The 13,756-nt window shown below is 40.3% G+C and overlaps 1 protein-coding gene across 4 annotated transcripts in view; it reads right to left on the bottom strand.

Annotated features, from left to right (window-relative positions):
* The window catches only part of TNRC6C (trinucleotide repeat containing adaptor 6C), a 152,011-nt gene that overhangs the window by 31,014 nt on the left and 107,241 nt on the right, over positions 1-13,756 (bottom strand). For all 4 annotated transcript variants that reach the window (XM_077854393.1, XM_077854392.1, XM_077854391.1 and 1 more), the window contains 4 exons: positions 12,132-12,347; positions 9,744-9,910; positions 6,799-6,879; positions 5,184-5,241 (listed from right to left, as the gene is read on the bottom strand). In XM_077854393.1, coding sequence (XP_077710519.1) covers positions 5,184-5,241; positions 6,799-6,879; positions 9,744-9,910; positions 12,132-12,347 — 522 coding nt within the window. The remainder of the gene's footprint in view (positions 1-5,183; positions 5,242-6,798; positions 6,880-9,743; positions 9,911-12,131; positions 12,348-13,756) is intronic.

The following is a 13,756-nucleotide window of genomic DNA, read 5'->3' as shown; positions in this document are numbered from 1 at the left end:
ATCTCATTTTCATCCTCTGGGTATATGCCCAGACCTGGAATTGCTGGATCGTACAGTAAGTCTACTTCTAATTTTTTTGAGGAACCTCCATATTGTTTTCCATACCAGTTGGACAAATTTACACTTCTCCCAACAGTGCACAAGGGTTCCCTTTTTACCACATCCTTGCCAGCACCTGTTGTCCCTGGTCTTCTTGACAGAAGTCATTCTGACAGGTGTGAGGGGAGATCTCATCGTGGTTTTGATTTGCATTTTTCTGATGATGAGGGATGCTGAGCATCTTTCCATGTGTCTGTTGGTCATCTGATATCCACTTTGCAGAAATGTCTATTTAGTTATACTACCTACTTTTTAGAAAGTTTTTATTTATTCATAAGAGACACAGAGGCAGAGGCAGAGGCAGAGACATAGGCAGAGGAAGAAGCAGGCTCCCTGTGGGGAGCCCAACGTGGAACTCAATGCCAGGACCCCAGGATCCCAACCCAAGACCAAGGGAGACGCTCAACCACTGAGCCACCAGGCGCCCCTCTATCTATTTTTTTTCAGACTTTTTTATTGTTGTTTTAGTTAACTGAGTTCCTTTTTTTTTTTTTTTTTTTAAAGGTTTTATTTATTCATGAGAGACAGAGAGAAAGGCAGGCACAGGAAGAAGCAGGCTCCTTGCAGGGAGCCCAGTGTGGAACTCAATTCCAGAACCGGGATCATGCCCTGAGCCAAAGGCAGATGCTCAACCACTGAGCCACCCAGGTGTCCGAGACAGAGTTCTTTATATATTTTGGATATTAAACCCTTATCCAATATATGGCTTACAAAATATTTCTCCCATTCTCTAAGTGTTTATTATTTCTTATGCTGTGCAGAAACTTTTGAGTTTGACATAGCCTCATCAGTTGATTTTTCTTTTGTTGTTTGTCCCCAAATTATTGCCAAGACCAATACTAATGGACTTCTTCAAGTTTTTTTTCTACAAGTTTTATGGGATCAGGATTTTTGTTTAAGCCTTTGATCCATTAAGAGTTAATCTTTGTGAGTGGTGTGAGATAGGGTTCCAATTTCATTGTTCTGCACACATTTCTCCATTTTCCTCAGAACCATGTGTTGAAAAAACCATCCTTTCCCCACCGAGTATTCTTGGCTTCTTTGTCAAGTATTATGTTGACTGTATCTGCTGGGATGGATGGATGGATTTATTTATTTATTTTTTAAAAAGGTTTTATTTATTTACTCATGAGAGAGAGAGAGGGAGGGAAAGAGAGAGAGAGAGAGAAAGAGAAAGAGAAAGAGAGAGAGAGAGAGGCAGAGACACAGGCAGAGAGAGCAGGCTCCATGCATGGAGCCTGACGTGGGACTCGATCCTGGGTCTCCAGGATCAGGCCCTGGGCCGAAGGCAGTGGCGCTAAACCGCTGAGCCACCTGGGCTGCTCTCTGCTGGGATTTAATTCTGGGCTCTGTCCTGTTTCACTGGTTGATGTGTCTAACTCTTTTTTTTTTTTTTTTTAAATAAGCTCAAGGCTCAAAATGGGGCTTGAACTCACGACCTGAGATCAAGTTACATGCTCCACTGACTGAGCCAACCAGGTGCCCCACATGTGTCTATTTTTGTGTCAGTACCCCATTATTTTGATTACTGTGGCTTTGCAGTACAGTTTGAAATTCAGAAGTATGATACCTCCAACTTTGTTCTTTCTCAGGACTGCTTTGGCTATTTGGAGTATTTTGTAATTCCACACATGTTTTAGGATTGTTTCCTCTATTTTTGTGAATGCCTTTGTTTTGTTTTTAAAGATTGTATCTATTTATTCATGTAAAACATGGAGAGAGAGGCAGAGACATAGGCAGAGGGAGAAGCCGACTCCCCGTGGGGAGCCTGATGGGACTTAATCCCAGGACCCCATGATCACGCCCTGGTCTGAAGGCAGACACTCAACCACTAAGCCACCCAGGTGCCCCTGCCTTTGGTTTTTTGATGGGGATTGCAATTAACCTATAGATGGTCTTGGGTAATACAACCATCTTAATAATATTCGTTTTTTTTTTTTTATCTGTGTACATGAGACACCTCTACATTTGTTTGTGTCTTCTTCAATTTTTCAGCAATGCCCTGCAGTTTTCATCGTGCAGATCTCTTTATTTCCTTGGTTAAATTTATTCCTAAGTATTTTATTGTTTTTGATGCTATTGTGAATGGCATGGTCTTCTGTCTTTTTCAGATGTTTCATCACTAGTGTAAAGGAATGCAACTGATTTCTGGATGTTGATTTTGTATCCTGCCACTTTACTGAAATTGTTAAGTTTTTTTTTTTTTTTTTTTTTACTGATTCTTTGCAATTTTCTATATATAGGATCAAATCAGCAGCAAATAATGAGAATTTGACTTCTTCCTTTCCAACATGGATGCCTTTTTTTCCCCTTTGTCCTGCCTAATTGCCCTGGCTAGGACTTCTGGTACTATATTGAAGTGGAGAGAATGGGCATCCTTGCCTTGTTCTTGATCTTACAGGAAACACTTTCAATTTCTCTCCACTGAGTTAATGTCAGCTGTGGGTTTGTTGTGTATGGCCTTTATTATGTTGACATATGTTCCTTCTATACCCAGTCTGCTAAGGTATTTTTTTTTTTTTAATCATGAAAGGATGCTATATTTTGTCAAATATTTCTTCTGCATTTACTGAGAAGATCACATGATTTTTATCTTTCATTTTATTGATGTGATGTGTTACATTTATTGATTTGTGTTATGCTGAAGCAGTCTTGCATCCCAAGTAATCCCACTTGGTCATGGAATATAATCCTACTCATGTGTTGTTGAATTCAGTTGGTTAATACTTTGCTGAGAATTCGTGCATCTCCATTCACCAGGGGTATTGATTGATAGTTTTCCTGTGGTATCCTCATCTGGTTTTGTATCAAAATAATGCTGGCCTCGTAGAATAAGTCTGGCAGTGTCCCCTTCTCCTTGATATTTTGTAAGAGTCTGAGAAGGACTAGTATTAGTTCTTCTTCAGTACTTGGTAGAATTTCTTCTAGTGAGTCATCTGGTCCTGGAGTTATCTGTGTTTTGATTTACTGGCTCAATTGTGCTCTCTCTCTCTCTTTTTTTTAGACATTTATTTATTTGAGTGAGAGTGAGCATGAGCAGGGGTGAAGAGCAGAGGGAGAGGGAAAAGCAGACTCTTTCCTGAGCAGGGAGCCTGACGTGGGGCTCAATATAAGGACCTTGGGCTCATGACCTGAGCTGAATGTAGATGCATAACTGACTAAGCCACTCAGGTACCCCCAAACTATAGTTTTATGGCCTATCTCTATCTGGAGGGGTGCTGAGTTCGAGTCCCACATGTAGAGATTACTTACAAATAAAACCTTAAAAAAAAAATTAAAAAAAAACAAAACAAAAAACCAAAAACAAATAAAACCTTAAAAAAAAGGAGATCTATCCTGAAAAATGTTCCATGTGTGCTTGAAAAATATATATATTCTGCTGCTGTTGGATGAAATGATCTGTATCTGTATTTTAGGTCATCCATTTGCTCTAAAGTGTGGTTCAATTCAATTTTTCCTTATTGACTGTCTGGATGATCTATCAATTGTTGGTAGTGGGGTATCTGATTACCATAATAACTTTTTCCCTTATGATCTGTATGAATTATTTAATGTACTTTAGTGGTCAGGTGTTGAGAACGGATATATTTTTATAACTAGTACATCTTCTTGACATATTGACCCCTTTCATCATATAATCACCTTCTTTGACTTTTGTTATCCTTTTAGGCTTCAAGTCTATTTTGTCTGATATTGCGAATGGCTATGCTTGCCTTCTTTTTGTTTTTGTTTGCTTGGCATATCATCATTCATCCTTTCAACTTGAGCCTGTATGTGTCCTGGAGCTGCAATGACAGGACATTGTGATGCCCAGAGATCACAATGTTGGGACTCAGGGCTTCAATCTATCCAGCCACTCTGTGCCTTCTGATTGGTAAGTACAGTGCACTGACATTAAGAGAGAGTACTGACAGCGCACCTGGGTGGCACAGTTAAGTGTCTGACTCTTGATTTTGGCTCAGGTTATGATTTCATGGTCCTGGGATTGAGTTCCACATCAGGTCTGCACTCAGAGTGGTATCTGCTTGAGATTCTCTCTCTCTCTCCCCTTCCCGCTCATGCTTTCTATAATAAATCAATCAATCTTAAAAAAAGAGAGAGAGAGATTACTGACATTAAGAACTTACTGCTGCCTTTTTATCTTCTGCCTTCTGGTTCTTCTGTTCTTCCACTATTCGTTCTTCTGCCCCTGTCTACTTTCTACATTGGTGGTTTTCCACTTTCTGTGTTTGGTGTCTCCATTCTGGATTTTTGCTTTGTGGATACCATGAGGTTTACAGTAAACATCTCACAGATAGAACAGTCCTTCTCCTGCTGATAGCAGTTTCTCTTTGTTCCATCCTTTTACTCTTCCCCTTTTATATTTTTGATGTCACAAATGATCCCTTTTTGTGCCGTGATTTTGTTGTAGTAGTAGTCAAGTTGTAGTAGCCACAGTTATGATTACTCCTATTTTTCCTTTAACCTTTACATACTATTCTAAAACACAGTCATAGTTTTCTGATTCTGATTATTTATCACCATTAATTATTACTACTTTTAAAGCTCCAGAACAAGGGCTGCTTGTTCCTTGAGGTCAATCTCATCTCCCACCCAGAGTAAGTGCTCCACTGACGGTGACATCTCTGTTGGCCCCTGAGGAGGCCCACTCTGGGGCCAGGTGTGAAGAATGGGCTCAATCTGTGTCAAATGAAGTCCGGCCTGTAGTCCTAGAGCCTTTCTCCAAGAATGTTACTATGACTTCCCCGCAGAGTAGGTGGAAAAAAATTCATCTAGTTGTTGAAGTGCTAGGAAAAAAATGAAACAAAACAAAACAAAAACAAACAAGAAAACAAACAAAAAAACCCCAACCAACATGCCTCAATGTTGGGTCTGGCCATTTGTCCCAAGACCATCTATCTCCAGAGACTGGCTCTGGGGTCAGTATACGTCATGTGGTTACTACTTTGCTAAAGCCTGGTCCTGTCTACCCAGTACATATTCAACCATGAACCCAAGATTACAATGAAAAGCTTTGGAAATCCAAACTCCACACACTGGTACCTTTAAAAAAGTGTGCTGTTAGAGTGTATCATCTTACTTACTCATGGCCTGGTCAAGATTCATATTGTTACTCTTCAAGGCCTCTTCAGCTGGCTCTCTCTGTGTAGGTAAATAAAGTTTTGATTAGGATTACATTTTTATGATAACAAGCTAGTAAAGAGTTCTACCACTATTAGCTTAGAGAAATGATTACTGTTGACTTAATATTACTAGGTTTTGGAACTAGAAATACATCTCTTCATTGTTGAGGCTAGAGACAAAGGTCTTCTAAGTGAAAGGCACTTAGAACATGTATTGAATTGACTTTTAAAGGATTTGTATTCAACACTTTAAAAACCAAATGTACAGTGCCTGTGGAGTCTTGTCATTGATTCTTTACAAGTAGCAATGGTTCAGTAAAGATGAAATCCCCACCAGGACAGTTTCGGGAAAGTCACTGTAGAAGTTAGAGCACACAGCTTCATTTTCTACTTCATGGACTCTGGGCTTTGCTGTCAATTACTTTTCACCAAGAAATGTAAAAACAAATAAAAGCAAACAAGTAGATTCATTTTGACAATTATCCCTTTAATAGGAACACATGCGTGTCAGTGTATGCAAGCACCACAGTGGAAATAAGGACTCCTGGGCAGGACTCCAGTGTCCCGCCCGTCTTCTCATACGGGAAGAGGCTGAGCCTCCCCTGGGTCTGTGCTCTGCCCAGCATCAGAGGGCCAATGCCTAATGTGAAGTATATAGTTCTACACTGAGCCATTCTAGGACTCATTCCTTTTTCTTTTTTTAAAATTTTATTTATTTATTTATTTATTTATTTATTTATTTATTTATTTATTTATTTATTTATGATAGTCACACACAGAGAGAGAGAGGCAGAGACACAGGCAGAGGGAGAAGCAGGCTCCATGCACCGGAAGCCTGACGTGGGATTCGATCCTGGGTCTCCAGGATCGCGCCCCGGGCCAAAGGCAGGTGCTAAACCGCTGCGCCACCCAGGGATCCCCTAGGACTCATTCCTTAGGGACATCCACAGTAGTCAAAAGATAAATATTTGCTTGAGTAATGATCTAGAAAGAAGACTTTTGAAGGGAAGACATAACAGACACAAGTGATATCCACACTATCCGAACTCTTATATTTGGTTTCAGGAACTGAACACATCATGACGCATTTTCAGAAGGTCACCCTGCAGTCTCAACTCTCCTTACCCATGACCTGAGACTCAGGAACTCAATAAGCTTGATTAGGATTCTTTTACTGGACACAGAGCTTTAGTAATGTGTCCAAATTTTCTCTGGTAATCTGTCAATCTACAGCATAAACTAATGAAAATTCACTTTTAATTATAAATTAGAAGAAAGTATGAAACTATGTAAGCCAATGCAAAGAACAATGACACAGCATGTTTTATTCCAGGAAAAGGCTCTCACACCTTACTTGACAGAAACGGTACGGATCCTTGCTGTAGTTGAAAGCAACGATCCCTAAACAGAAGAAGTGTTCATGTAAAAGGGGAATTTACAAGTCAGGCTGTATGAAAACTCTTCTCCCTCAAAAGTCTTCCTTCCTTGTTACGCATGACAAATATGGGCAGGACACAATCAGGGCCACATGTGGCAGCACACATGGAGGGTAGTAGTAAAATAAGACCCCAGTCACCGGGAAGCCCATGTCTGTGAGTTGTTTGATCAGCCGGTTCATGATCCAGGCCTCGTCCTGCTTGCCAGACGTTTTCATGCCCTAGAATGAAATGTGGGTCACAGTTGAATGCATTTCTTCTAGAAGTGGGAGATGCCTAAAATTCATAGTGATTTAAAAGTTAGAGCATCTTCCTGTATTAACATTGAACAATGCCATGTTCTAGAAAGTGCCCAACTCTGTTTTGTTTTTTTTTTTAATTTTTATTTTTTTCCAACTCTGTTTTGTGGCTAGTATTAGGAATGATTTAGGGTGCATTTCCAAGTTGGCATATGTGTGTAATGTATGGACTTTTAAAAAGCAAGAGAATTCTTTCTCTTCCCCGGAGAATTAATTTAGTTCATCACAAATACGTGCCACTTCCATTATTAAATAATCATAAGTGCTCCTTTGAACATGGCCCTATGCTAATACTATGTGAAGTTTGTGAAAAATTACATGTCTTCTGCCCTTTTATAAGCTTACTGTAAAAGATGACAAAATGCAGGGGGTGCCTTCTAACAGAATGAAAAGGCAACAAGATGAAAGGAACAACAAGCCTGTTAATTTTATTGACTTTTCACTGCCTGCAGCTCCTCAGGGTAGAGAAGAAAGTAAATGGGCAAACATCAGTGAGGGACAAGATGAAGAGAAGAAGGAGCAAGTGCAGGGCAGGGGCGGAGGAGGGGAGCGCAGGACAGAGGAGGAGGAGGGCTGAGCGGGGACGTTAACCATTTTCTCAGTTAATTTCCATCCTATCCTCACAACTACGAAGATTTAAACCATGCATTAACATGGTAGAAAAAACATCCTCCTCTAAAATGATTCTTCACAGTGCTTTTCAAAATTGAGCCTGCCGTTAACTACAGAATGTAGTATATGGAGTGATACTCAACTAACAGGCGCTCTTCCCTTGAGGAAGCAGCTTTTCTGGGAGGCCATGGGAATCACTGCTGTGCTGCCAGGGCCAGAGTTGCCAAGATGACACCATATTTTAATTTACCAATTTAACATTTCTGGTCCCATCATTAATCGGATTATTGGCCAGCCCGATAGTAAAAAGACTCCCTTTTGATGTCTGTAATCACTTTTACTCCTAATGAAGAGAGCTTTGATTTTAGTTTCTGGGTTCTGCTTACTGCTAATTGAATGCTTTGTTAAATGAATTTTTTTGAACAGACAATACCTTCAAAGAATTTGAAAGCAGGAAAAAAGTATAAACCAAAGCATCTTCTTCCCACCCCATGCTCCAGCTGCTGAGTTCTTACTCTCCCTAGCAGGAAACCCTTCTTTGCACACATGCACAGGAGCACTGTTTTCTTCTTCACCCCACTAATGTACATTTTTTTTCACTAATGTACATTTGAATCATCATTTTATTTTACTACAAACATGCTGCAATATAGAGCTGTGTACAAATGCCATCTGCTGCACCCCTGACAAGTAGAAGTACCACATCGACATGCTGACATCTGTAATGTGGACAGATGATGTCAAGCTGCCCTGTGTGTGGATCACACTGGTTTACATTCCAACCAGCAACATGACGGTGTTGTTTTTCTTACAGCTTTGTCAACACAGCCTATTTATGAAATGTTTGGATTTCTGCTGGTCTGAGAGAAGAAAAGAAAGCTGGCATCTCTCAGTGTAGTTTTATTTTTTAAAAAGATTTTCTTTCTTTGAGTGAGCGTGTAGGGGTGGGGGATAGGATGGGTTGGAGCAGAGGGAGAGGGAGGAGCAGTCTCTGCTCTGAGCACAGAGCCTGACATGGGGCTCAATCCCAGGACTCTGAGATCACAACCTGAGCCGAAACCAAGTTGGACCCTGAGCCAATGGAGCCCGCCCCTGGTGCCCCTCTGTGTTGTTCTAAATTGCACTCTCTTTCCGTAACTCAGGCTGAACACCTTTTCATATGTGTGAGAGCTGTTTGCATTCGTTTTCCAGGGACCATCTATTTATATTCTTTGCTCATTTTTCTAGTGGGTTACTAACTGATTTTTTTTAAAAAAAATCCATTTTTAGAACCTTTCTTTCTGTATTTGGGAGATTGGCCTTCTCCATGATATGACAATTATTTTTTTCCAGCTTGTTATTTGTCTTTTGACTTTTTGGTTTTCTCTGTCATGCACAGTTTTCATGTTTATATACTGAAGCTTGTAAGTTGTTCACTTGATAGCTTTTAGATTTTAGTCACAGCTAGAAAGGTCACTTCCACTCCAAGAGTGTTTTTAAAATTCTTTCCCATTTTTATATTTCTATTTACCATACTTAAATTTGTGATCTACTTTGATTTTATCTTGGTGCATACATGAGTTGTGGATTTCAATTTTTTCCAGAAGACTGTTTGCTGCAAGACTTAGGTCTACCTTGGAACCTCAAGAGGATTCAGACTTAATAGTCTCAAGCCCAACCCCATTACCCACTCTTAAAGATTGAGGATTCTAAAGAAATTTTGTTTATATGGATTGTATTTATCAATATTTATTGTATTAGAAATTAAAACAGAAATTTTAAAATACTTTACTAATTTGTTTGAAAATTACAATAACAAACCCATTCTGTGTTAACATCAATATTCTTTTAAAGAGAAAATTACATTTTCTAAAACAAACTTAGTGAGAAGAGAGGCACTGCTGTGTACATGCTTGCCAATCTCTTTACTGTCTGGCTTCTTAGAAGCAGCTGGATTCTCACATTTGTCTCTGTCTTTGCTTTGCTGTGAAAACAACGCCATGTAGTCTCTGAAAAACTCCACCCTATCCTCAGGCAAGACCCCTGACAAAATCCCGGGGTCCTCCAGGGGCTCCCAGGGCACTCAGAGAACTCTCGTCTACTTGTCACCGCCAACAGGAGCTACCACCTCTACCCTGAAGTATTGTTAAGTATCATTGATTTTTAGAGTTTGTTTTCTTTAGTGTTGCACATACCTTTGGGAGTCCTTTTTTGGGGGCATTCCCCCAGGAACTGCAGGAGGAGGTGCTTTCTTGGGAAGCAGCATTGTTCCACATGCCCCCTTCTTCGTCTTCCCACTGACTGGTACCGAGGTTCATGTCGTCCCCACCACTGCCCCAGCCTTCTTGCATAGATTTTGAAGCTAGAAAGGGAGGAAACATGAACTTAACAAACTCACCTTTCCTAAAGTAGATAATGCCGTATTATAACGTCATTTGGAGGGAGGTGGGACAAAAGAAGGGACAAAAGGGGTGTATGGTAATCTACCTTTTTACTACTTTGTTTCGTCAAGACCTAAGAATTCAATTTCTTGGGCTTGTTATAGAATATATATGCAAATGTATATATATATTTTTTCTTCAAACTAGCTATTTGTAGTCTGAGCTGTTACAAACTCCATTAGAGGTCATTTTGAAGTAGGGACTCTCTAACAGTAAGTCCTGGGGGCTATAGGAGAAGGTGTCAATGTCTGCATGGTATGAAGTAGCCAGTAAAATGCAGAGTTCTGAAAAGTATCACTGTTCTCCATGTAGGTTTTGATTATACTTGGTCCAAGCCTTGGTCCAAGCCTTGGTCCAAGTATGAGGACTACTGCTCCTCCAGTGTGATCATACACAAGTCACCTGGGGATCACGAGAAATGTACAGGTCTGTGGCCAGGCCTGTTTCTGACAAGCTCCCAGGAGATACTCCCAGAATAACAAAATAGAGACAGCTGAGGCCATGGGCAGATGGAGCCACAGCTGACTATTGAGTTTTGATTTTAGGATATTATTTTTTCTACTTTGTGAAGAAACAAAGTGATTTTTGGTACAAAAGTTACTACCAATTTTCACTTCCTGGGAGAACCTGAAGAAGGTCAAAGATTAGGGGATAGTACAGTTATCTGGAGTCTGTAAGGCTATGAAGATACGATGCTTTTTGAAGGCAGACACGTATATAATAGTGCCTCCAAGGACAAACTATAAAGATAAATCTACCGCCTCAAGATGGCATGTGAATGAATCTAAGTACCTCCTTATCCTTTAGATCTGCAACAAGGTGTATGAATGGAATAAATAATCCAGCAGAATGGCAGATATACAGAGCACACTATCCAGGGTAGCAAAGTAATAAACACAAAACTAAAGCAAAATACAATAGCAAAAATATAAAACTAATAAAGTCACATTTTAAGATCTAAGACATTTAACGATATCCAAAGAAAATAATGGTGCTTTCGCAGCCATGTGAACAACTGACCTTACTATTAGACTTAAATTACAATCTTAGGTTTATGCTAACGTCATATGTATTGCATTGCCAAATTTTCACATGCCACAGAGTTCCACTCAGTGAATGTAATCCAGACATCTGTGAGAATGGATGTTTCACAGGTGTCCTTACTACACTTCCAGAGAATGGGGGAGGACAATGTAACTCAATTTTTATTTTCTTTTCTTTTTAAAAAAAAAAGAAAGAAAGAAAAAGAAAAAGCATCAGCCTGGAGCACCCAAAGTAGAATTGTGCTCACAAGACATAGCGAGGAAAGAAGGGCTAACTGCTATGAAGTACTGTAGGTCTTAAAACCTACTCCCAGAAAGGAAAACTGGCATGCTTCCTCTCATCCAGCTGCTCAGGGAAGCAGCGAGTGGAAGCCGTGTAATGCGCAGGCGCAGGGCACCACTGCAGTGCAGGTGCTATTCCTCCTATCCACAGACAGGCCATGTTGTCTGGATTCTGGTAACCAACTTTTTTTTTTTTTTTTTTTAAAGGAGGGCATGGGCTTCTGTGAAGAGTTCCTTGTCCATGTACCAGAAGCAGCAAATATGTTAGTCTTAAAGCACAAATTAAATGAGGAAAGTGTCAGGACGCAGCGGTTGAGCATCTGCCTTTGGCTCTGGGCGTGATCCCAGGTCTGGGGATTGAGTTCTGCATCGGGCTCCGTGCGAGGAGCCTGCTTCTCCCTCTGCCTGTGTTTCTGCCTCTCTCTCTGTGTCTCTCATGAATAAGTATATCTTTAACAATAAAATGAGGAAAGTGTCCTAAAACATGAATTCTTTTTTTTTTTAAAGATTTTATTTATTTATTCAGAGAGAGAGAGAGAGGCAGAGACACAGGCAGAGGGAGAAGCAGGCATCACACAGAGAGCCCGACGTTGGGACTCGACCCAGGGTCTCCAGGATCAAGCCCTGGGCTGCAGGCGGCGCCAAACCGCTGTGCCACCAGGGCTGCCCTAAAACATGAATTCTTAAAGTTCAATGGAAAATCTCGGCCTCTCTTTGTCTCTCATGAATAAATAAAATCTTAAAAAAAAAAAAAAAGAAAAGTAAGTATCCATGTAAAATATCCTGACCCACTTCTCAAGCTCTGAGTGGGGCTTACCTGGTTTGCACAGGGCTGGGGCAGCGGTGGGGGCGCTGGCTCTCCCGAATGTCACTGGTGGCTCCGTGGGCTGGTCCCCCCATCCGCTACCGCTGCTGGGTGGCTTGCCCCATGCTGCGGTGCCGTTGTCAACCAGGGCAGAGGGGGAGGACGGCTCTCCCCAAGAGCTCTCAGCCTTTGAATGGACGTTAGGCATCTCTCCCCAGCCCGCTGAGACTGAACGGGACACCGACCGAGAGAGAACATAGTAAGAGTCAAGCAGAGAAATAAAAACAATTGTTTCAAGTTCAAAATAATTTCTAGATGATTTGTCTTTAGGATGGCTTTGGGGAAAGTAGAAAGGAGGTAGTATTACATCTAATTAGATTTGTTTCATTTTTTAAATTCCCAGTGTTTTCAATCCTGACCACTACCCACTTAAAATCGAGAGGCCCTTAAATATCGAAGACTACTGAACTCACAGTATCTGCAACGTGACAGGGTTTAAAGCAAGAGTTTAAAGCTCACATTTAAGAAGTTGCTTTTACACATCTAGTATTACATGTAACCTAGAAGGAATCTTCTGTTACATAATTCTCTTATAAGAAAAATTTACAAGTTATAAATATATGCTGTAAATCATTCTTGCTTATCTTTTGACTAACCATCAAAGACACAGATCAGGGCAAAGAAAACACGTATAGGGAAAGCATAACAGAAAATCTAGACGGCTCTCAGGCAGGACCTGGTGAGCTAAGAGGGAGCAGAGGCATTTGTCTTACAGGACTGGAAGAGACTGGAGGATTGGCAGGCAGACTGCAAGGGTCCTAGGAATGCTTCCTTCCCTCGTCTGACCAGTGCTATGGCCAGAGCATCCTGACCCAGGGGCTGGCACCTTGTAGGGTGCGCAAGGGAGTCCAGAAGGTCATGGTGTTGCTCTCAATGCACACAGGAGAGGTCATGGGACTAGGCAACAAGGAACATCTATCTCCCCAGTCTTTTTACACTTCAGCAAGAGAAACATTTTACATTACATGTGTAAACTTCATTTTCCCAAATCAACCCATACTTGACTTTGCTTTCGCCTAGAAGATTACTCAACACTAGTGATCACCATTGATAGCTTACATCAGTTGTAATTTTCATATGGACACAGTTTCTCAGAGATGGAAATGTGGACATTTTAAATACTGAAAGAAGAGAGAGCATAAAATACAAATAGTTAACCGTAAATTTTAAATTGTTTGGTTGTAACATGGATATTACCATCAATTATGAAATTTATTACTTTTCTGACTAAAAATAGTATGGAATCAGCTCCCTTGATGCTCTTTATTCTAATAAAATGCCGTAATATTAATAACAAAAGGCCATGAAACCTATGAAATCATTTTAAATTACAAGCTCCATGCTGAGCAATATATTATGTAAATCATTGCCAATAACAGGAAAGTTAGTCCTAACCAGTTATTGTCAGCAATTGCTAACTATAATACTCCCCTATAATTACACAGAAAACAATAATGTATATTGGGAGAAGTAGTTTTATAGATTTAAGGGACAAAATTAAATCAGGAAAATTAACATAGCTGACAAAAATTATGGATGTTTTAGGAAGATAAAATAATTTAGGTACTGCTAGAGAC

The sequence above is a fragment of the Canis aureus genome, chromosome 16, assembly GCF_053574225.1.
Source record: "Canis aureus isolate CA01 chromosome 16, VMU_Caureus_v.1.0, whole genome shotgun sequence".
In the NCBI taxonomy this organism is placed as follows: domain Eukaryota; kingdom Metazoa; phylum Chordata; class Mammalia; order Carnivora; family Canidae; genus Canis; species Canis aureus.
The sequence above is the reverse complement of the archived record's forward strand: the minus strand, read 5'-3'. Positions and strand labels throughout refer to the sequence as shown.